The following is a 24753-nucleotide window of genomic DNA, read 5'->3' as shown; positions in this document are numbered from 1 at the left end:
ATTTGTATATAGTACGCCTACAATTATTTGTAGGATTTTAAATGCACCTGACTTCAAAAAGTTTGAGAACCACTGCACTAGAGTAACTGTGATGCTACGTGCCAGGAGTTATCACTATCCCACTTACTAACAACTATGGGATCTTTATTGTCATCTGTCCAGTGAATAAGCCAATCACAGAATCCCATCCTGAAGTTATGCTAAGTGTGTTCCTGGTACTCATTTTAGCCTGATTTAACCCCTACCCCAATCAAAAGCAAAGCCTAAGACAAATGTTTACATCAGGTAATTTATTTGGGAAGGGATCTTAGAGAACCTGTTTGTACACGCAGACCCAAAGAAAAGCCCCTACCTTCAAAATCTACCTCCATAAACAGAGGGCAGGGAAAGACCCAAGAAAGAGGCAGGACACTCCAGTCTGGCAATTAACAGAGTTTATTAAGGGAAAGTTACAGATGAGGCATGTCTTGGGCAGCTGCAAAACAAAGTGGATATTCTCAGTACTGCACCAAAGAATTATACAGAAAAGGACAGGATGGATGAGGTTACTGGTATGTGATCCATCCCAGGTGTGGGAAGAATGCTTTACGTGCTTGCCCAGGTCAGGGCGATGGCCTGTTCCAGGAACCGGCACAACGTGGGACACGGGCGAGGTACTGGTTTATGTCAGAAGGAGAGCATCAATCACGATCAGACAGACTCTGAGCCGGTTTACGGGAAGCAGTCTCGTTCTGGCCCAAGTCCAGCTTGCGGGTCCAGCAGAAATCATATCGTGAAATAGTCTTCTCCTTTCCAAAACCAGAGGGAGGGAGGGAATCGGAATGAAAAAAGAAAAAAAAAGAGAAAGCTAAAATAAGGATATAGAGTTAGCCACTATCTTGGGTAACAGAGGAAACTCATGAAAGGCATCTCAGAATTGTCTTCCCAGCAGACAGAAGGGGGAGTATTTATCTATTGGCTTCCACTTCCCATTAGGCAAGGGTGGTCCCCAGGTCATTAACTCCGCCATATCTTTTATACACAGGTGATGCAAAAGGGGTCCATCCAGTGGGCATCCCAAGTCACAGTGTCAGAGGGTCCGTGGAGAACCACGACATGGTCACAGTACAAACTGCCATCAAATGGCTTCCACATGAAGCTGTCAGAGGCCTGCCTGGAAGTGTTCACGGCAGCTCTGGAGCGTGGGGCAGGGCCAGGAGAATCAGAGTAGCACACGAGAGGGGTGCAAGGCACAGTCAACAAAACAGCTTAACAATCAGTAGATACCACTAGAAAATGATACTATAATTTTGAAATAGTTTTTTATTTAAAAACATAAATCAACATTACAAAGTTTAAAAAAAAATAAGGATTTTAACTATTTTTAAATTTTTTTTAATGTTTATTTTATTAATTTTTAGAGAGAGGAAGGGAGCTAGCGGAGAGAGACAGGAACATTGAGCTGTCCCTGTATGTGCCCAGGACCAGGAATCAAACCAGCAACCTCCATGCTTCCGGATGATGCTCCAACCAACCGAGCTATCCGGCCAGGGCTTCAACTTACTATTATGAACGAAGCAGTGGCCCTTATATATTTGTTCAAAAACTTCAATAACATCTTTAATTTTTTTAATAGCTTGAAAAAGTTAAATTATGATAAAGATATATACTGTACTTTTGACTAATATGAACATAACCTCATTTGTTTGGAGAAATTAAAAAAAGTATATACAAAACAGTAAATCATGAATTTTGATGAAAGTATCAATAATATAAGGTATTTCACTTGTTTAAATTAAGGAAATATCAAAAAGACATTTTTATACACTAAAGGAAGTAAATAATAATTTGAGAGAAAATAAACTATATTACTATATTTAAATAACAAAAAAGATATATTTGGATGATGGTCTTCATTTCCCCCGTAGTCTTCATGAAGGTTTTCTATCTGGTGGTAATGGTGCTTTTCCTTTATGCTTTGCATCCTTTTCTATTTTTATCTGTGAATTTAAAATATTTCTTGATAATTGGTAAAACATTCTCAAGAAAAATAAGAAAGTTGCACATACCTCCTTCAGATTCACAGCCGCTTCACACAGTTATCTAGCAGTGATTGCGCCGCTAAATATTACTAAAAGCATAAATCGGATAGTTGAAAGGACCAAATTACATTTTTAAAACAAAGTTTGAATTCAACTTTGCAGAAGCTTTTTTTTTTTTTTTTTGGACAGAGAGAGACAGACAGACAGACAGGAAGGGAGAGATGGAAAGCATCAATTCTTCGTTGTGGCTCCTTAGTCTCCTTAGTTGTTCATTGATTGCTTTCTCATGTGTGCCTTGACCCAGGGGGGATGAAGCACAGCAAGTGACCTGTTGCTCAAGCCAGTGACCTTTAGGCTCAAGCCAATGACCATGGGGTCATGTCTATAATCCCATGCTCAAGCCATCGACCCTGCACTCAAGCTGGTGAGCCCAACTCAAGCCGGATGAGCCCGCGCTCAACCTGGCAACCTCGGGGTTTCGAACCTGGGTCCTCTGTGTCCCAGTCTGACACTCTATCCACTGCACCACCACCAGACTACAGAAGCATTATAATAAAAATAACATAAAATGAATATTTCTTTGGAGAAAATGAATAAAAATAATTTTAATTGCCACTAATTTTTTTTTTTCCTGAAGCTGGAAACGGGGATAGACAGTCAGACAGACTCCCGCATGCGCCCGACCGGGATCCACCCGGCACGCCCACCAGGGGCGACGCTCTGCCCCTCCTGGGCGTCGCTCTGCCATGACCAGAGCCACTCTAGCGCCTGGGGCAGAGGCCAAGGAGCCATCCCCAGCACCCGGGCCATCTTTGCTCCAACGGAGCCTTGGCTGCGGGAGGGGAAGAGAGAGACAGAGAGGAAGGGGTAGGTGGAGAAGCAAATGGGTGCTTCTCCTATGTGCCCTGGCCGGGAATCGAACCCAGGTCCCCCTCATGCCAGGCCGATGCTCTACCGCTGAGCCAACCGGCCAGGGCCGCTACTAATTTTTTTTTTTAAGCTGAAATACCTCATCTTACGTCAGCCTGAGCACATTCACACCAATCCAGCTGGCTTACCTCTGGAATATGGACTGCTTTAAAGATAGTTTCCTATAATTCTAGTATTTGCACAGTTACCTTCCTGAAGGTTGGAGTTCTCTACTGTCACTGCAGCAAAGAAGCTTGAATACACTAAGGAGCAGCCTTTCTAACCTTTTAGAAACATACAACCCTTTCCATGGGGGGAAAAAAACCCAGAGAACACAAAGCCTACTGCCTCTTACTACTACCACTAGCACTCACACTCACACACACCAATTCCCAGGGGTAGCCCCACTGCCTTACTGTGCAAGAGACGGGCAGACAAAATGTGGGGTGTGGTAGGTGGAGGCAGGGCCTCCTGCCTTCTAAGGTGACGGGAACAATACCAAGAAACCAGAAGGGACCTGGTAAAACCAGTCTGCCCAATCTCATCAAATTATAAATAATACCTTCCTAACAATAAAACTGGATGATAATCTTGTCTGTCTCTTCTTCATTTTTCCTTCTGTCTCCAACTGGTTCGAAGTCTCATTCAGAAATCTTTGAGCCCTGGCCGGTTGGCTCAGCGGTAGAGCGTCGGCCTAGCGTGCGGAGGACCCGGGTTCGATTCCCGGCCAGGGCACACAGGAGAAGCGCCCATTTGCTTCTCCACCCCTCCGCCGCGCTTTCCTCTCTGTCTTTCTCTTCCCCTCCCGCAGCCAAGGCTCCACTGGAGCAAAGATGGCCCGGGCGCTGGGGATGGCTCTGTGGCCTCTGCCTCAGGCGCTAGAGTGGCTCTGGTCGCAATATGGCGACGCCCAGGATGGGCAGAGCATCGCCCCCTGGTGGGCAGAGCGTCGCCCCTGGTGGGCGTGCCGGGTGGATCCCGGTCCGGCGCATGCGGGAGTCTGTCTGACTGTCTCTCCCCGTTTCCAGCTTCAGAAAAATGAAAAAATGAAAAAAAAAATAAAATAAAATAAAAAATAAAAAATAAATCTTTGATACCACTCTTGCACACTGTATCAGTCAACAGGTCATCTGAAGGACCCCCCAAAAGTACTCTTTTCTAAGACAAAGATTATGGGCTTTGCAGTAAGAGAGGAGAGTATTTGAACCCTACCTTTATCACTTATTAACTATTTGGAGCAAGTTATTTAATTACCAGTTTCTCATTTGTGATAAAGGTCATAGTAATAGGTACATCTCAGGGTTTTTCTGAAGATGTAAGTAAGATCATACATATAAAGACCAACATACTTACTAAACACTCAACAAATGCTATTCTCCTTTCCACTCTCATTTAGGTTAGATGTATAGCAACATCAAAAAAGAAAAAGAAAAAAGATGCTAAACAAACAAAAGTCAAGGAAGTGTTTGCTCATTTGAAATACAGGCACACCCTGTTTCATTGCGTTTCTCTTTATTGCACTTCACAGATGCTCCATTTTTTACAAAACGAAGGCAAGACCTCCACCAGCAAAAGGGTGACTACTCCCTTTACTGCGATACTCACTTAATTGTGGTCGTCTGGAAAGCCAAACCCACAATATCTCCCGTGTGTGTCTGTACAAGCATCACCTTACTTTATAAAGGCTCTGACCCATCAGATTCCATTTCCTAATCATCCCTTTTCCCTCAATGGTGCATGCCTTGGATTTTCAGAGCAACAGAAGAATATTAACAATGTATATGGTGCATGTCAGCTCAGAAGTGGTTTAGGTATGAGCTTCTTAGTTTTTATACTTTATTAATCACACAGGCTGGAGAGTTTATAAGCTGTATCTCATAAATCCATAAATCACAGATGGCAGAGAATTATGAACTACATCTCATAAATCCATAAAGTCTACATCTAGGTATAATAAGCAGTTTGGGTGGGTATAATAAGCAGTCTGGGTGGGCCAGGTATATCCTCTAAAACATTCTCAGATAAGAACTCCCCTCCATTATCTTCCCACAAGCAAATTCCACTGGCACGTTTTCAAGACAGACACACTACCTGGGCTTCTGGAGGAAAGAAGGAAGAAGTTCTAGAACTCTGTCCCTCATAAACCTTTAAGGAAAACTAAAATTCAGCTGTGAACGTGTATGTTCCAAGAACAGAGATTCATTTGAATAAAAGTTTGTTCTTAATAAAATGCTGTAAAAATAGCCTTTTCTCTCACTCTAACCATTTCATCTTCCTCCGTGAAAGCCTACTACCACCTTTCCCCCTCAGACCAGGCTTTCCAAACCAACGTTCTCACTGTCCTATAAAGTAGCCACTAACCACACATGGCTACTGAGTCCTTCAAATATGGCTCCTGTGACTGAGAAAATAAATTTTAATTAATTTAGACTTACAGAGTCACGGCTACAGCACAGATATAGAACATTTTTTCCCTTCTTTTCCAAGGAAAGGAAGGGAGATAGATTCCCACATGTGCCCCAACCAGGATCCACCCAGCGAACCATGTCTGGGGACAATGCTCTGCCCATCTGGGCCATGCTCACAACCGAGCTATTTTTAGTGCCATGAAGCCATTTGCAGCACCTGGGTCAATGTGCTTGAACCAATCAAGTCATGACTGTGAGAGGTGAAGAGAAGAAAGAAAGAAAGAAAGAAAGAAAGAAAGAAAGAAAGAAAGAAAGAAAGAAAGAAAGAAAGAAAGAGAGAGAGAAAGAGAGAGAGAGAGAGAGAGAGAGAGAAAGAAAGAAAGAGAGAGAGAGAAGGGGGGGTGGAGAAGCAGATGGTCGCTTCTCCTGTGTGCCCTGACTGGGAATCGAACCCGGGACATCCACGCACTAGGTTGATGCTCTACCACTGGGCCAACTGGCCAGGGCCAGAACATTTCCATCACTGCAGAAAGTTCTATTTTCTAGCTCTGCCTTACATCATATGAGTACTCTCCACTCTACTTCAAAATTCATTAAAAAAAAAAAAAAAAAAAAAAAAGCTAATCTCTGTCCCCTGCTCACTTCCTCTGCTCTTGGATGGTGAATCTATTTAGTAGTCTCTTTTTCCACACTTTCAGCTACTCAACTCTTGTCTAAGAGTTGTAGAGGATATGACAAATGTGACAAATGTCTTTTCTTTCATGGCTCCCATTACCTGGTTGGGGAGAGAACAAATGCCCACAAAACAACTATAAAATAATCCTAAAGAAAGCACTTTAGGGAATGTGCCATATGGCAGGAGAACACCCCCCAGACCTCATTAAGCTAACATCCTTTCGTCCATCTATAAACAAAAATAAAACTCTCCAATACGAACACTGCATGAAACACATCAAATATGTAAGTAGATGACATATATGAAAGGAATATCAATTATATAGGTTCATTTTTTTCCATAAATATTTATTGAAAACATATTATGTACAAGGCACTCTACTCAGTTCTGGTAAAAATACAAAGAAGAGTAAAATACTACAATTAGCCCTAAGGAGTTTACAGTGTGGTCGGGAACTGATGGACATTATCATTACTGAAATCTGAGGACACTTCAATACTCTTAATTGTTAGCCCTAGAAAATGTTAAAATACATTTTTGGTTACTGTTGTTTCTTAAATGCTATTGCGTAACTTTAAGCACAACTACATAACATGAATTCAAGATACATATAATTTACAAATCTGCTGATGGTTGATGGTTAATTACTGATGATTTTATTTGTATATTTAGTCAATCTTAATGACCTCCATAAATTAACCAGTGTATTACCATATTATTCATTAGTGCTATTCCTCTCTGCATAGTTCTAAATAAATCCCAAGGCCTAACACCAGCTATAAGTAAAGACTTCATAAATTATTTTTAATGACAATCCACAATTAATACATAACCGTTCTATAATGCCTTTGTTACAAGGAAATGCTTACTGTAAGCAGATTTCTCCACAGACTTACCCTTTCCTGGTATCGTCTTTCAAAGAAAGCCATATCGTCCTCTTCAGGTCTCCTCAAGGAAGAAACTTGACTACTTGTACCTACTACTAATAAGAAAAAAAGCCAATTCTAATTACAAATTCCATAATTATAAATTCTCCTAAAATAAGAAACAAAAAGAAAACTTTCCTCCTATGTGGTGATAATTTTTTTATTTTTCAAACCAGAAATGGTCTAAGTGGAGAATTGTTGCTACTACTACGAATTCTTTCTTAGAAGGCAGAGAATATGACAAAAATAATTTTCATTGGCAAACATTCTGCAAATATTCAAACATTCATATTAAATAACAATATAACTATTTCATATAACAGCACACTTAGCTTCATTTAATTATATTTTACATTTTCTAGCTAACCTAGAAATTCATGCACCACTGTAATAGATAATACACAGAAGTAGTTATAGAAGTGCTATGGTCTGAATGCTTTTTCCCACAAAATATTCTTGAAATCCTAATGCCTAATGTGATAGTCTTAGAATTGGGGCCTTTGGGAGGTACTTAGGTCATGAAGATGGAGCCCTGATGAATGGGATTAGTGTTCTTATAAAAGAGACTCTGGCTTGACCAGGCGGTGGCGCAGTGGATAGAGCATCAGACTGGGATGTGGAGGACCCTGGTTCGAGACCCCAAAGTCGCCAGCTTGAGCACAGGCTCATCTGGTTTGAGCAAGGCTCACCAGCTTGGACCCAAGGTCGCTGGCTCGAGCAAGGGGTCACACGGTCTGCTGTAGCCCCCCGCCCCAGCCAAGGCACATATGAGAAATCAATAAATGTACAACTAAGGAGCTGCAACGAAGAATTGATGTTTCTCATCTCTCTCCCTTCCTGTCTGTCTGTCCCTCTCTCTGACTCTCTCTGTCTCTGCTACAAAAAAAAAAAAAAAAAAAAGAGACTCCGCAGCGCTCCCTCAGCCCTCCCCCCATGTGAGGACACAGTGAGATGGTGCTGGCTATAATCAGAATGAAGGCTTTCACCAGGACTCAACCATGCTGGCACCTTGATCTCGGGTTTCTGCACCTCCAGAACTGCAAGCAATGTAAGTGTCTGTTGTTTACAATCCCCTCAGGCTGTGGTGTTTATTATCACCACCTGGGTGGACTAACATACTGTGTGTAGGCAACCATCGTGATGACTCTACTTGCTTTGAAATGTTTCCCACAGTATTCACTTTTTAAAACCAATCCAACACTAGTTTATATGCTGAAAGAGATTTTAAATTGCCTCAGAAGGAAACTCTGGTTTTCTTTATAGGTACACCATGATCCTGGTTGCATGGAAAAGTTTACCTCCATTTCAGGTGAACATCTTGGGTATTGGGTGGATCCCTTCATATTCAAAATAGAGTTAACAACCTGAACACCTGTTCTTGCTGCTATTTATTTTTACACCCATTCTTGTTTTTAAAACGCATGAATTTACCTTCAACCAGCAATACAAAAATCATGTAACTCCAGATAATCACCACAGAGTATAATCACACTCTTGTCAACCAGCAAAAGCCTTGTTGAGAAAAATAAGAAAACATACTTAAAACATGAGCTATCTATCCATTCATCTGAAAACTCTGGGTCGTTCCCTGAATAATGTGGGATTGTATGAGCAAAGCCTCTTGCAGAATCACCTTCACTGAGTTGCAATTTAATAATAAAATGCATTTATCTGGCAAACTGGTATATTACCACTTTTACCAAAGAAGACTATTAGAAATGACCTGAATTTGCTGAGAAAACATTTCTAAAAACCGTGGGCCACTGTATCATTGGGGTCACAATATCTTTAAACCCTAGCATTGGTGTAACTTTTCTTAGCAAGGAGGAATTCATGTTTCCTCCTTTCTAAGAAGGAAAAGTATTAAACTTATCACAACTTCCTTTGTGCCTTGCTTGCCACTACACTCAGTCAAAACTAAACATTGGCCTTGGCCAGGTAGCTCAGTTGGTTAGAGCATCATCCCAACACAACAAGGTTGTGGGTTTGATCCCGGTCTGGGCTCATACAAGAAGAATCAACCAATGAATGCCTAAATAAGTGGAAACACAAATTGATGTTTCTCCCTCTTGCACTCACTTTCTTTCTTCCTCTCTCTCTCTAAAATCAGTAAATTTAAAAAAAAAACTGAAACAACACAGCAATTACAGCAACCTTGAACATGGACACAACTGCATCCTCTTTCTTGGGTTTTAATCTTCTATCTCTATTTTATCATATTTCATTGTGTGTTGTTGTGTAAGTGGTAGCCTTCAAATCCCTTGTGGAGAAAGTCAGGATACATAACAAGGTTGTATGAAAAAACAAATAAATCAAAGAAAATTCTCATTTTAAAATATTTTTAAATAATAAATACCTAATCATACAAATTCCTTCCTTAATGTTTATAGTCTTACTTTCAATAAAGGAAATGGAATACTAGTGCTTAAACTGAATCCTACTCATTTTTAATGTATAATTATAAACGATAAAACCTTGCTCGCCTACAATGACCACTGGATACACCCTGTTTGGGAGAACCCAAGGGATCAAGGCAATTAGTCCACTAGAGGGCTCTCGTATTCAGACATCAAAGCAGTAACGTGCCGGAATAAGGTTTTAAAACTTCAAAATACTGTACTGTATTATCAGAATCCTCATAATTTTCAGATTTGACAATTTTTCCCAATAGAAAAATAAAGTCTCTTGCCTTTTCTCACTGCCTGGCCAATATAAAATAAAATGATAATCAAATTGGGGTAATACTGAAAAAAAGAGAGCTATCAATGAATCAATCTATATTCTTATTTTCTATGTCCAAACGTATTTGTCAGTTTATTATCATTACCATCGGTTAGTGCTTCTGGAGAAGAACTAGACGGTGCCTGAAATGCTTTTAGAAACGGGTGGTCCATGGCCATACCTGGAGCATCTAAAACTTCAGGTGAAGGTGTGCCTGATAACAAAACACATGAAGAAAGGAAATTAAATCTCTATTTGTTAGGATACAAAGATGTTATTTCAAATGTGAAATAAATTAGAACCTCATCAGAATCATTAGAAAAATCCATTCTGTAAAAAAGAAAATTTTTATTTAGAGTTTTCAGCCATATAAAGTAGGGGCAAATGGGTAAAAGTATTTTTGTATTTCTCAGAGACCTTTTTCACAGGAAAAAAAAATATGCACAAATGTAACTGTATGTCAGCAAAGAGTACACCATGTTAACATAGTTACACAACACTATCAAAAGCAAGACATTTGATAAAGAAACTCTAGTTTACTAGGGCAGAATAAGTATATGTTTATTCCTCACTGGGAATAAACTAAAAACAAAGTATGAAAAATAAAGAAACCTCCTTCAATTAAATGAGGAAACATCCACAACTCCAAACCACAAATTACAAAGACCAACTGCTAACTAATTGACTTTTGAACCAAAAGGAAGGAAGCAAAGAGAAATTTGTAAGTGCGCTGTCTTCTTCACAAACCACCATCCCCTCCACACCCCTATCTCCATCCTTCGGTTAGAGAGAAAGAAAAGAAACTTTCAGTTTGATTTGGTTTTACAAGTCAATCCTTCCTTATAATGCAAATAGTGTGGGGCAATTGCTCAGTCCTTCAGATTCCCGCCCCCTCCTTCCCCAGCTCCTCTCTCATTGGCTTATGGGACTATAGGAGGAGGGTGCTCGGTCCAGCCCCGTCCTTATGCTGTCTTCTGGGTGCTGCGCGCACTACAGATCTCAAATGCTCAAGACTGGCCTAAGTGGTAATTAAGTCTCAGCTTGGTAGGGCCTGGGCCTCACGCTTTCCTCACTGGAAGTACAGATCCTTGATGGATGTCACTTCCTCTACTGAATCCTCCAGAGCTCAGGGAACTCACCTGTGGCTCTGCTCTGAGGTCACCCTTGAGCCCTGCTTGAACAGATACCATGGCAGGCCCAAGGAATTCTGGGCTCCTGCAACATAAAGAAGCCAAATTCTAGGAAAGGATCCTTTCTGTCCAGGACTCTACATGATCAAAACAGGGAAGGTTTTCTTTCCTTATATTATAAAGATGCTTAAGTAATAAAATACTAGAAATCACAAAAAGGCAAAGATGTCATCTACTACTGCTATTACTTAGCATTATTCTGAAAGTACCAGCCATTCTAGATAGTCAAGTGTAAGAAGAGTCATCAGTATTAGAAAAGAAGAGGCAAAAATATCATTATTTGCAAACTCAACTAAACATTTATTTTAAATTCTAATAGTAAGTACAGTAATAATGACTAGTAACAAAAGCAGCATAAAACATTTGTATTTAATAAACAATAACCAGCTAGGGAATATAAAGGAAGAAAAAGGGCCCATGTGTGATAGCTATAAAAAGAAGTGGAAATACCTATAAATAAAATTAAGAATTGTGCAGGACTTTTATATAAATAACTTCACAATTCTACTTAGCTACACAGAAGACAAATAAAGAGACTCAATATTTTAAAATATCAGTTCCTCCTACATTATTCAATGTGATATCAACTAAAATTATAGAATGTTTTATACTAATACAATGTTTTCAAAAATGATGCCAAAGTTCTAAAATGATTAAGAGGTAAGGAGAGGTCAAGTAAATTCTGAAATAGTACAATCAAGTCATAAGCTTGAATGCATTATAAAGCTCTAGTAATAAAAACAATGTGACAGTTGCACAGAAATAGACAACAAAGAGGCAGACTAAAGTGCTCAGAACATCGTGGCCTAACCCAACCCTACCACTTACTAGCTGAACAACGCAGAACAAGATGTTTTACTTCTATGTTTTTTCCTCATCTGTAAAATAGGATTAATAATAGCACCTAATCAGAGTTGTAAGGATTTAATGAGGTAACAGATGTACAGAGGTGTGGCAACTCCTGGTCATCAATATCATTGTCATTCTTTTTTTTTTTGTATTTTTCTGAAGCTGGAAAGGGGGAGAGACAGTCAGACAGATTCCCACATGCGCCCGACCGGGGATCCACCCGGCACGCCAACCAGGGGCGACGCTCTGCCCACCAAGGGGCTTTGCTCTGCCCCTCCAGGGCGTCGCTCTGCCGTGACCAGAGCCACTCTAGCGCCTGGGGCAGAGGCCAAAGAGCCATCCCCAGCGCCCGGGCCATCTTTGCTCCAATGGAGCCTTGGCTGCGGGAGGGGAAGAGAGAGACAGAGAGGAAGGAGGGGGGTGGAGAAGCAAATGGGCGCTTCTCCTGTGTGCCCTGGCCGGGAATCGAACCCGGGTCCCCTGCACGCCAGGCCGACGCTCTACCGCTGAGCCAACCGGCCAGGGCCATCATTCATTATTTTTTGCCACTGGAAAGTGGGTTTTTTGTAACTGTTACATGTGCCTAATAGAATCATGTTCTTACAAATAGCGTAAAAAGATTTATTTATGGAATTTAACAAGCTATTTGTAAAATTACTTAGAAGAGCAGCACAATATATCAAGGCAATCTTGGAAAAAAACACAAACTGGAGACATTAACCCTACCAAATATCAAAACATACTATGAAGAATAGCAACAATTAAAAATAGGTAATATTGGCACAGGACAGAAAAATCAGTCAATGGAACAAAATAGAGAGCATGATAAAATATGATGAAGTTTCAAGTTATTTGGGAAAGATAACTTGCCATCAATTTGGACAAAAACTGAAGTTATACACCTCACACTTTCACAAAAAATAAATTTCAGGTGCATAAAAACCTAAACATAAAAACAAAATAAGTATTAAAGTACGGAATACGTTTATAAAATTGGAGCAGAGAAGGCCTGCCTCCAAAATTTAAAAACTATTAAAAAAAAAAACACTAAAACACAAATCTCAGAGAGAAAAAAAATCCACAAAATAAAAAAGGCTTAGTATACAAAATATGTAAGACTTTTTATAGATCAGTGAGAAAAGATAAAAACAAAAATGAGAAAAGTATATGAATAGACAACTCACAGAAAGTAAAATGGCCAATAAATATGAGAAGACGCTTATCTCACTAATAACCAAGGAAATCAAGTTGAAATAATAACATTTTCACACACAAGACTGGCTAAAATTAAGTTTAACATTATCGATGATCAGCATAAATGTGAGGAAATGGACCACCTAAAACATTACTAGAGAAAGAGAAAACAAGTAAAGCATTTCTGAAAGGCAATTTGAAGAATGTATTAAAATTTCACATGTCCACACACTTCGAACCAAAAATTCTCTTTCTCTAAGTCTACCTTACAGTCAAATTAATGTGGTATACCAGGAAGCAAGTTCAAGGGTACTTTTGGCAGGATTGTTTATAAAGGCAAAGAAAAAGAAAAACTAAGAACAAGGAAATGGTTTAGATAAACTGATAGATCTATAGTGTGGAATACTATGCAGCAGTTAAAAAGAACTAAGTAGACTTGTGTGTTCTGACATAATAGGAATTTTTAAATATAATAACAATAATAAAGTGTTAATTTTTTTCTAAGTTAAGAGTAAACTAGAAAAATGCATGCTAAAAAGAAAAGTTCGTATCAATTGATGACAGCAAATTTCCTTCTGGGCAAGAATCTAGAGCAAAGACAGGTGTTCAGAGAGGCCTTGTACTTTATTTCTATTATTTGAATCTTTTATGATAAGAAAATATCCATTTATATTTATGTAATTTTTGAAATAAAAAAAATGAAAAGTAAAATATGCTTGTAAATAAAATTCACACACAAAAGTTTTTTAAGTAAAAGAAATTATATTCTTGACCTGGTTGGTTGGCTCAGTAGTAGAGCATTGGCCCAGCATGTGGAAGTCCAGGGTTCGATTCCTGGCCAGGGCACACAGGGGAAGCGCCCATCTGCTTCTCCATCCTTCCCCCTCTCCTTTCTCTCTACCTCTCTCTTCCCCTCCTGCAGCCAAGGCTCCATTGGAGCAAAGTTGGCCTAGGTGCTGAGGACGGCTCCCTGGCCTCTGCCTCAGGCGCTAGCATGGCTCCAATTGCAGCAGAGCAATGCCCTACAGGGGCCAAGCATTGCCCCCTGTTGGGCGTGCCGGGTGGATCCCGGTTGGGCGTATGTGGGAGTCTGTCTGCCTCCCCCCACCTCTTCTCACTTTGGGGGGAAAAAAAGGAAATCATATTCTTCTCCTCAATACCATTCGATTCAGAAGAATCCAGTTACCTTCAATGGTTTGAGATACATCCAATTAAACTTTTCCTTATATTGCTTAAAACTTTTATGTATGCAAGCAGTTATATCTGTGTACATACACATACATGCATATGAACATGCATTTTATAAATGTGATTACATGTATACACATACATATGCATATTCACATAAGGACATAAGCCTATGTTTACAAAATGGGATGGTTATAATGGCAAAAATTGCATACAGCAAGATAATAGGTAAACTGTATCATATTAAATAAAGGAAATATTCAGCTATTATGGGTTGGGATTTGGGTACAAGTATTGGGGAAGGAAGTGATCTCTTTTTCTTGTGATTTTTTTAATTGATTTTTAGAGAGAGAGGAAGGGAGAGAAAGAGAGACAGAAATATCGATCTCTCCTGTATGTGCCCTGACCAGGGATCGAACCAGCAACTTTTACATATCAGGATCACGCTCTAACCAACCAAGCTATATGGCCGGGCTCTCTTATGATTTCTAAATTTTCTGTAATGACCATAGTGGCAATTAAACCTTTTCAAAAAAATAAAAATAAAATGAGAGAATGTTTTCTGGGGGAAAAAACATAAAGGCTATAAAGTACTAAACAAACATAGCTTCACTAGTTGTTAACACACATAAAAACAATATGACAAGCTCCCATTTCTGTGTCATTACTTACCAATTCCACTGTCATCTAACCGCATGTAGCCTTCTGCCAGTGAGCTAAAGCCAGTTAATCCTCCCATTGCCGCGTAAGGAACATCCCGTCCCACTGGTCTTCCTTGAGCCAATCTTTCTTGCTTAGTCTCCACCACTGTGTCATGGGTGTACGCAGGCTGACCACAAGCACAAGTGAAGCAACTATGGAATCCTGAACACTTGGAACCTGAATCAGGTGTAAAGGGAGTTAAATGTTTTTAAATATAGGTACTGAGCTGTCTTCCCTAAAATGCTCAGCTTGGCCAAAATCACTTGAATCTAGCTAGATTCCTCACGTGCTGTTCTCTAAACCCTGTAACTAACTGTTACCTCCAGACTTTGAACTCCCTCCAAGCCACTGCTCTTACTTCTAAAAGATTCTATAGCAGTAATGGATAGTAGCAAGGGAAAAAAATATTAGAGAAATCAACAAGAACTGAAAGAAATTGGGTCAAACACTGGAAAGCCAGGAAATGCAGGCTCGCCTCAAATATTGAGTTAAAAGCAAGCGTGGTGGAGACAGACAGCCAGTGCCCAGAACCAGTAGAAGAGATCATGTGGAAACCTCTCTATGGATCAATTTCTCACAAAAGCCATCCTGATCGCCTGACCTGTGGTGGCACAGTGGATAAAACATTGACCATCCTGAAAAACCAACCCATAAACAAAGCATGCAACAGAATATTGTTTAACAATAAAACAGAAAGAAGTACTGACACATGCTACAACATGGATGAATCATAAAAACATTGTGCTAAAGAAGACAGTCACAACAGACCACATATTCTAAGAGTCCATTTATATGAAATGTCTAGAATAAGCAAATCCATAGAGACAAAAAGTAAATTATTGGTTGTGCAGGGCTGAAAGGGGGACAGAGGGAATGAGAAATAACAGCTAATGGGTATGAAGTTTCTTTCTGGGGTAAGAAATATATTCTAATGTTTATTGTGGTGATGGCTGCACAACTCTGTGACTACATTAAAAAATCATTAAATTCGGCCCTGGCCGGTTGGCTCAGCGGTAGAGCATCGGCCTGGCGTGCAGGGGACCCAGGTTCGATTCCCGGCCAGTGCACACAGGAGAAGCATCCATCTGCTTCTCCACCCCTCCCCCTCTCCTTCCTCTCTGTCTCTCTCTTCCCCTCCAGCAGCCAAGGCTCCATTGGAGCAAAGTTGGCCCAGGCGCTGAGGATGGCTCTGGCCTCTGCCTCAGGCACTAGAATGGCTCTGGTTGCAACAGAGCTGTGCCCCAGATAGGCAGAGCATTGTCCCCTGGTGGGCGTGCCGGGTGGATCCTGGTCAGGCGCATGCGGGAATCTGTCTGACTGCTTCCCCTTTCCAACTTCAGAAAAATAAAAAAACATTTTTTAAAAAGCCATATTGAAATGAAGGCCAGAATACACCATTAACAAAATCTTTACACACGCCTACTTTCAACAAATATGTGTGGGAACCAAGTCACATAATAAGTTTTATCCAACTATTTGCACACTTAGCCAATGAAACACATTTATTCCTACCACTGTCATTAAAAATGCTTTATAATATAATTAATCATAAGATTTCTATTCAAACTACTACAGAAACAACTGAAATAACTATCTTCTGAAGAAAATTACTAGACTATTTCAAAGGGTTTTTAAAAGAATGATAAAGTAAAAGGACATGTGGGATGGGGGCTTGGTCACAGATATAGATATTGAGGTAAAGGTGCTATCACATTTTCCCATCAGCCTATGCTTTAAGCCAGCAATTTTCAACCAGCATGCCACAAGAATTTTTAAAACAGGCAATACCTGACTACTTAGTCAGGGGTACTGATTTCTTTTCCCTTAGATGATCAAATTTAAAAATGACAATAGCCAACACAACAATAACCATTTGGTGTAAATGAATCAAAATTATACCTATTTTATTGTCAGATCAGCAAAAAACCTGTATTTTTTGGTGTGCTGAAGAATTTTAGTAATTAGTGTTGTATGCCATGAGATGAAAAAGGTTAAAAATCAGTTTTAAACAATAACATAATAACCTACTAGCAAATTATAAAATTTCTGACTTATAAAATCTTTTAAAAACTTGTGAAAGGATTTAGTTGATAAAACTCCCGCTATTCAAAACTCCGAATGAAAACATATCTAGTGATTATTTAAAATCTAGCTCTAGCTGGTTGGCTCAGCTGTAGAGCATCAGCCAGTGTGTGGAAGTCCTGGGTCCGATTATTGGTCAAGGCAGACAGGAGAAGTGCCCATTTACTTCTCCACCCATCCTCCTCTTGCTTCTCTCTGTCTTTCTCTCTCTCTCTCTCTCCCCCTCCTGCAGCCATGGCTCTAATCATTTGAGCAAGTTGGCCCCGGGCACTAAGGATGGCTCCATGGCCTTGCCTCAGGCGCTAAAATAGCTCAGTTACCGAGCAATGGAGCAGCAGCCCCAGATGGGCAGAGCATCCCCCAATAGGGGGCCTGCTGGGTGGACCGCAGTCGAGGTGCACGCAGGAGTCTGTCTCTCTGCCTCCCTGCCTCTCGCTTTAAAAAAAAAAAAAATTCTTCTTGACTGATTTGAATTACATGAGATTAGGGTTTATAAATGCAAGGCATACAAATAACTTGGAATTTTTCCAAAAAAATAAAATTTAGAGTAGCTATCCACCAAATTTTTCTTCGTTGCTTCATACTGACTCTATCGCTGAATAAAACTGGCACAAAGACACATTAAATATTAAGTAAAGAAATAAGAACATTCAGTTGGCATGTTTGTAAGAACGTAACTCACAGGCATTGCACATAAAACCAGGCGCAGCGCTGTGCTGATCCGCAAAGTGCTTGCACCTGCAGCGGATGGGCCGTGCGCCGTTCAACGGGAGGTACTGGTAAGCCCTGCACCGGCAGCCCGTCACTCGGCACGGCAGACTAATGGGGCGCTGCTGCGGAATCATTTCAAAGTCAGTTTTATGTTGTTTATACCTAAAATAATAATAATAGTAGGGAAGAAATAAAAATGCATGCAGATTATGCCAGAAATTACTATTTCTAGCCTGTTAAATGCAAAATGTTTCTTTTTTAGTTTTATTTTTGCTTCATTTTCTTGTTTGTAAAGTGAAAATAAACTCCCCTACCTGCAGTATTTCTAACAGCTATGTTGCAGTTGCTCAGAGAAAATCTTCACTCTCAGATATTTATTTTTAGTGATCACAGCAATATACAAAGAAATATCATATAATTGCCCAAAAATACTTGCCACTGCTGATTCTTTAATATAGAAGCCCAACCTAAGAGTATAAAATAAGTTCTTTATAAAAATTATATTGATTAGATTAAATATATTTTTATAGGTTTGCAATTTAAAATTGAAATAAGTTTAATAAACTTATATGAATGTAACTTATTTTAATATAATTTAATTAACTTTTAACTTCAAAATAAAGTATCAACCTTTCTAAAAGCCAAATCTCTCTGTTAAAATACTAAGTAATTTTCTTAAATAGACCACTCACTTCATTCTCATAAGGTGATACTCAGAAATATAATAGTTTATTATTCTCAATATTAATCTCGGTAATAGAAGATAAAATAAAGAGACAGCATTTTTCACTTAGCAAAGAGAGCCAAAGCTTTTTTTAAAACTATACATAATTCACAATGCTGCCAGGAGTATTACTAAAGAACCAATCCCATTTAATGTTTTAAGAAACTTAAATAGATCCATCCTTTAACCCAGATAGTTCATTTTTAAATATATAACCTAAAAATAGAGCTTTGTATATATAGTATTAGCAAAAGTACTTTCAAGAGCAAAAAAGATACATATATCAATGCCCACAACACCCATACACACCCACACACCCCATACTAATACCAGGGACATGATTAAGTAAATTACAAGACACCTATTTTCAAACTTTTTATCAGTAAAACCCTTTCTTCAAGCAAAACCTTTTACAGAACCATAATACATAAAACAGATAAAAGCAGAATTGGTTGAAGCAAAGGAAAGAGCCAGAATTAGAGTCTGCCCTTCCCCTAACCTGCCTGAGACTCTCTCACACCTCTGGGGAACATGCTATCGACGAGCTCAAATATCAGGCAGGTATTAAATATCTTGCTTGTGATTACTGCATAACAATGTGGAAACACATTTCTATGATTCTGTCATGAAGAACTGGTTCAAAATTTATATGCACACAATTAACTAAATGAATTATGTCAATAAAAAATTACATGAATATAGTAAAATGTATTAACAGCAGCTGGATTGACATGGTGAGTCTTCTTTCTACTTTTCTATATATTACTCATCTTCTTTAATAACCACATTTCACTTTTACAATAGGGGGAAAACTATAAACAGATCTCACTGAAGTGATCAATACTAAAAAACTTCTTCATCAAAGTTGAGTTGGATCCATTTTGAAGGTTAACTCCACACTGTACAAGTATACATACATAGAAGACAGGCACTAAATTTGTACAAAAATGGAAATTAAAACTAACACAAATTTATCAGTTCCGAAAGAAATCAATGTAACTCTCATTCTCTTTTCCTCCACAGTGTTTTTTAGTTGGAGTTGCTAAATAAATTTCAAGTCAATCTATCTACATTAGTCATCCTAGCAACTGCCTAACAACCTTTGGCAAACTGTAAGTCTGTAAATAGCAACTATACAAAGAGTGTCTCGTGAAAGAGCCTCAGAAACTATCAGAACAGGGCGGTCCTCCTTCCATGGTTGCTTTGGAACAGAGAGTTAGAGTTGTTACCTAAAGACACATCATGTGTTCAGTGATTTCTCCTTGAAGCAGTTTGTCTTTTGGAGCTTTACAGTTGTGACCTGTGACCGTAGTAAAATTTAAAGTAGACCACGACAAACACAACCAAGCGCAAACCTCAGGCACAAGCGACACACTTCAAGGACTGGCGCGTCTATTTCCTTGGCTGAAAGTACTTTTCTTGGAAATGGACCGTGTAGAATAAGAAGCTGCGAGCTTAGCATTTTTGTTTGTTTAAAGAAAGATATTGACTCAACACTTCTTCTTTTTTTTTTTAAGTATAAAGCTAGATTAGAGAATTTGATGAGAAATGTTCCTTTTTTTTATTGACAAACCGGTCAGTGTGGGTCAACTCAAGCAGTTCTGTAGTCTGACCACCTACCTGTCCTTGTCCATCGTCCAGTGGTGAGAGAGGTAGACTGTGCTCCCCAGGCTAGGAGATCCCTGGCAAAGCCAAACGGGCACCAATATCATTTTTACCAAAGGCAAGAGAATACACATCTAAGGTAATGACTGTAATGAGTTTTAATAGGACATAATAGAATTTTTAAATTATAGCAAAAAATGTTTTTAGATAATTTCTAGTGCATAATATAAAGGCCTATTTTAAATGTTTCTCAATTATCACAATTAATGTTATTTATAGAAGAAAATATACTCTTCTTTAATTTTATATTTTCTGATTACCAGAAAACTTAGCAATAAAATATCTTACCTGTGTGTACAAAAGCACAGTGTCTCTGGGCCCACAAGTTTACAGTCTATCCCAGTTGGTGATCGCCAGCTCACGAACAATCTATTCTGTAAACGCATAGGTAAAACTTTTCTTTTGTATTCTTCATATTCTTCAGGAGTAAAAAGTTTGCCTCCATCGTCTTCACCCACAATTCTACAACAACAACAAAAAAAAATACTTCCCTTACGCCTTGATTATTTACTTTTCAGGTGAAGAATCCTATAGTCTAAAATGAAATTATACTGGTACAGTCAAAGGAAAGACTGCTACAGCTCTGATTTTTTACTTTAGGTTTATGTCAATAGCAAAACTACACACAAAGGTAAGAAAGCTTTTGCTTCCCATACAAAAGAGGATTATAAATAAGAAAGTCAATGAATTTGTAACATCTGACTTGACTGATCGAGGTGAGCCACTGGAGAAGTACCACATATTCATCTCAATTTCTCCTTTGACTCTGAAACAAACATGCTCATTCTCATTAAAAACTGGAGCCTATACTTCTAAAAGGTCCAACATTTTCTTACTTTAAAAATAGTAAACCCCCTCCAAAAAAAAATAGTACAAAAAACATCAGTGCATAAGACTACATGACTGATGTCCATACCTGACCCTAAACCCTGGCCAGGAGTTTAATGTAGGACCCACAAACACCCTTGGACCTGCATAAGCGCAAATCCACAGCTGTTGCTGAGTAAGCCAATGCATCAGTTTAATTCCAGAAGTAAGACCTCAAAATTTTGTGGAAAAAGATTAGGCCACCAATTTCTTTAAAAATTGAAAGCTGGCCTCCTTGGAGGAAAGGGAAGCACAATTAAAAATATTTGTTCAAAGCAGAAGAAATTTCTCCTTGAATATATCCCCTTTTAAAAGTCATGAAAAGGCACTGGCCAGTTGGCTCAGTGGTAGAGCATCCACCCAGCATGTGGAAGTCCAGGGTTCCATTCCTGGTCAGGGCACACAGGAGAAGCGACTACCTGCTCTCCACTCCTCTTCCTCCCCTTCCCTTTTTCTCTCTTCCCCTTCCACAGCCATAGCTCCACTGATTCAAGCGTTGGCCTCGAGTGCTAGGGATGGATCCCTGGAGCCTCCACCTCGGCACTAAAAATAGCTTGGTTGCCAGCATAGCCCCAGATAGGCAGAGCATCAGCCCCAGGCAGGGGTTGCCAGGTGGATCCCATCAGGGCACATGTGGGAATTTATCTCCCCTCCTCTCACTTGGAAAAAAAAGTCATGAAAAGTGTTGTTTGCAGAATGCTACATAATTTTTTATGCAAGCCGTATCTTTGCCATACTTCCAAGCCTGTAGCTTAGGTAAATAAATAAAACCAATTCAGAAGTTATGAAACCATCACATCCTTCTTCCTTAAATAACTGAGATACACAATAGTAAAAAAGGCAAAAGGTCATTTTATTCTGAGGTCATTTTGGGGCCAATTCACTTACTACAGCTACCAAGACATATACCAACAGGTACTAAAAAAGACCTTAAGATCACTTCAGGTCTTTAAAGGAAAAAGAGATCATTTATATCTAAAGTCTAACCCAGTGCAGCTCAAACTTTATTGTACTTACACAGTTATCAAAGTGCCCTACTTTTCAACCACAGATCCGAGGACCAGTCCACCAGAAATTTCATGCTGGTCTGCGAAAGAGCTAACCACCCTGATGTTGTATGAAGATTGACCCAATGATCTTAGTCAGATTCAGTTATGCTCAGGGTGATTTCTGCCTTAGCGGTCCCCAAAATAATTCTCCTATTTTCACCTGTTCTCAAGTGTGAAAATGTTGAAAACCAGACTGAGAGTCTGCATTTCTAACAAGCTCCCAGGTGATGCCTACACCTCTGGTCAATGGTTGCTACACTTTGAATAATAGCAAGCTCTAACTTTTAAAGGGAATTGTTCTAGGTTATTTGTGTTTGCAGAAATAATTTTCCACCAGGTCAATGGCGGATTTAAGGCGGATGCACAAGGCGCGCGCCTCTAAGCCTCGACTTCTGAAGGACCCTGCAAAACCCCAACTTGACACTTTTTTCTAATGACAAGGGGTCCAATATTTTCTTCTGCGCCCCGGGGCCTCAACCGACCTTAATCCGCCTCTGCACCAGGCCCTAACATTTTCTGGACCACAATCTACATATCTAAACATCTAAATACCTAAATTATCAGTCAACACCAGAGCCTAGCAACTTGGTCCCAGTGCAAAGCCCTGGAGACTTGGAAGCTAACGGAGCCGGCTCTGCCCTGGGTGAGGGTTGGGTGGAAGCTGTTCTGGGCACAGGACTCTTGGCGTTACCTGGACCCACCTCAACCCAAAATGAGCTCCTCACTCTCACTTTTCTGGCTCAGAATTACGAGGCATTTCTAGGCGTTACCCAAAAGTATATCACGAGACAGTCAGAGGGAGTGCAGTCAGGCAGGAAACCCTTTCCCCCCCCCCCCCGAACACCCCTGGAAGATTCGGGCGGCCACCTTTGAACAGAGCAGCCCCTCTCGTTCAAGTTTCCCAGATGGAGCTGTGATCACGTCGTGGCTTCCCGTTTATACACACACATTCCCTGCATCCCCAAACTCCGCATCCTCCTGACTGTTCCTGTTCAGTAATTCCCACTCACCCAGCTTCCTGTCAAAAACCTTCCTTGGGAAACCGAAAAGAACACGTCGCCGCAGGTGCACCAGACGTGGTCCGGGCCAAAGGGGCGGCTGCGTTTCCAGTGTTGGGAGAGAACTATCTCCGGAACCTCTGAAACTCAGCCGTCAGTGTCTTTCTCCCAAAACCAGCGCCTTGGGGCTGGGGGCACACTTGGAAGTTCACGACTTACCCTTCTTCGACGCTAACAGGCGAACTGAATGTCCGCTGTCAGAGGCCCTGCGTACTGAATGTGTAACTCTCCAATGGCCGTTTAGGAAAAACAATTGGACCTTCGCATAAATCTAGAATGAATAATCCTTCCTGGAAGTGGTCTGAGCGGGAGACCTCCTAAATAGCCTCAGAGACTTATTAGTACAGAACTGCGTATCAGACACTATTTAATTACAGAAAGATGAAATTCGGAATCAGAGTAAGCCTCCCCCAACAGCCCGGGAACGGATTCCAGGGCCCCTGCCCGCGCCACCAGCGCTGCTCCCGCAACCGGGTCGGGCCGGCCCGGGAGCCCTAGCCCCGCGGAGCCGCCGCCTCACCTCCGGTACTCCAGGTAGTCGTCCACCGCCGCCGCGCCACCGGGAGGCAGCGTCAGCCGCTCCATGGCCCACGGGGAAGCGAGAGGCTCCGGCGCCGCGCGCTCCGACCGCAGTGCACGCCAGCGGACCTCCGAGAAGCTGGTCGGCCCCGCCCCTGCCGGCCGCGCCCCCGCCCACCCGCCTCCGGATTGGCCCGCCCGCAGGCCGCGGTGACGCCGCAGGGCGCGCGCGCTTCCACCTGGCCACCCAAGGGGGCTGGGGAAACCCGCTGTCTGCAAGCGCCGCGGGGCCGCACAATGGATGCTATTCACCTCCCTCCGCAAACCTAGCCCATCTCTTTCCCTGGTCTGGTAAGTCTCCTTGTAAAGTGGCATACGACAAATGGTGTGCAGTTCCTTGAGTATAATGGACACACAGATAACATTGTTTATTTCTTTTTTTTATTTTAATTTATTGGGTTAACATGGATTCAAGTGTCCCACTCAATATAACTCCCTCACCCCCACCCCCTTATCCCCCATTTCCCTCCCTCCCCCACCCCCAGCCCCGCTCCCTAACTCCCTCCCCCCTTCTCTCTGGGATTTGCTGTCCTATTATCTGTATCTGTTATGTATGTATAATTTTACTAACCCCTTCACCTTCTCTATTCCCATCCCCTCATCCCCTTCCCTCTGACAGCTGTCCCTCTGCTCCCTGTGACCCTGCCTCTGCCTCTGTTTCATTCCTCAGTTCCCTTTGTTCATTAGATTCCACATATAAGTGAGATCATATGATATTTGTCTTTCTCTGCCTGGCTTAAATCACTTAGCATAACATTGCTTATTTCCTTGTACAGCGCTTTTCACCGGTTCTGAGAGGGTTCTGGATATGGCCTGCCTCCCCATAATCTCAAACCGTTTTTTCAAAATGGGCATTAAAAAAAGTGATGTAACCAGAACGGTGGTGGCTCGGTAGATAAAGGGTGGACCCAGAACACTGAGGTCCTCTGTTGAAAACCCCAAGGTCGCCAGCTAGAGCAGGGGATCACAGACATGACCCAAGGTCTCTGGCTTGAGCAAGGTGTCACTGGCTCAGCTGGAGCTCCCCAGTCAAGGCACGTATGAGAAAGCAATTGATGAACAACTTATTTGACACAACTACAAGTTGATGCTTCTCATCTCTCTCCCTTCCTATTTGTCTCTCTTAAAAAAAAAAAAAAAAAAAGTTAATAGAGAGTGTCAGCAGGGGAATTCAGGTTCACAGTTACTAAAACGTCAACAGTAGTTATCACTGGGTAGAAAAATTTCCTATTTC

At 40.7% G+C, this 24753-nt stretch overlaps 1 protein-coding gene across 3 annotated transcripts; it reads right to left on the bottom strand.

Moving 5' to 3' along the window:
- Positions 1-465: 465 nt before the first annotated feature.
- On the bottom strand, positions 466-23580 carry FAM221A (family with sequence similarity 221 member A). Of its 3 annotated transcripts, none has more exons than XM_066238807.1 (7): positions 23461-23580; positions 20255-20428; positions 17549-17739; positions 14755-14961; positions 9768-9875; positions 6911-6996; positions 1034-1979 (listed from the first exon to the last, which is right to left on the bottom strand). In XM_066238807.1, the coding sequence occupies exons 1-7, from the start codon at positions 23523-23525 to the stop codon at positions 1911-1913; spliced, it is 900 nt and encodes a 299-aa protein (XP_066094904.1). In that variant the 5' UTR covers positions 23526-23580; the 3' UTR covers positions 1034-1910. The 3 variants fall into 3 exon arrangements, with proteins under 3 accessions (XP_066094906.1, XP_066094904.1, XP_066094905.1); XM_066238808.1 differs by having other exon boundaries at positions 6911-6993; XM_066238809.1 differs by lacking the exons at positions 1034-1979; positions 6911-6996 and adding an exon at positions 466-788.
- Positions 23581-24753: the final 1173 nt, after the last annotated feature.

The sequence above is a fragment of the Saccopteryx bilineata genome, chromosome 7 (assembly GCF_036850765.1).
Source record: "Saccopteryx bilineata isolate mSacBil1 chromosome 7, mSacBil1_pri_phased_curated, whole genome shotgun sequence".
Taxonomy (NCBI): Eukaryota; Metazoa; Chordata; class Mammalia; order Chiroptera; family Emballonuridae; genus Saccopteryx; species Saccopteryx bilineata.
Note: the sequence above shows the minus strand (reverse complement) of the source record. Positions and strands in the feature narration are given on the sequence as shown.

Bases quoted from the DNA above. Each gene is read 5' to 3' on its own strand.
- FAM221A (XM_066238807.1), bottom strand. From the start codon at position 23,525: ATGGAGCGGCTGACGCTGCCTCCCGGTGGCGCGGCGGCGGTGGACGAC. The intron at 20,429-23,460 runs GTGAGGCGGCGG...TTGTTGTTGTAG, and splicing joins GACTACCTGGAGTACCGGAG to AATTGTGGGTGAAGACGATG. The intron at 6,997-9,767 runs GTAATGATAATA...TTTTCTTATTAG, and splicing joins TCCAGAAGCACTAACCGATG to TAGTAGGTACAAGTAGTCAA.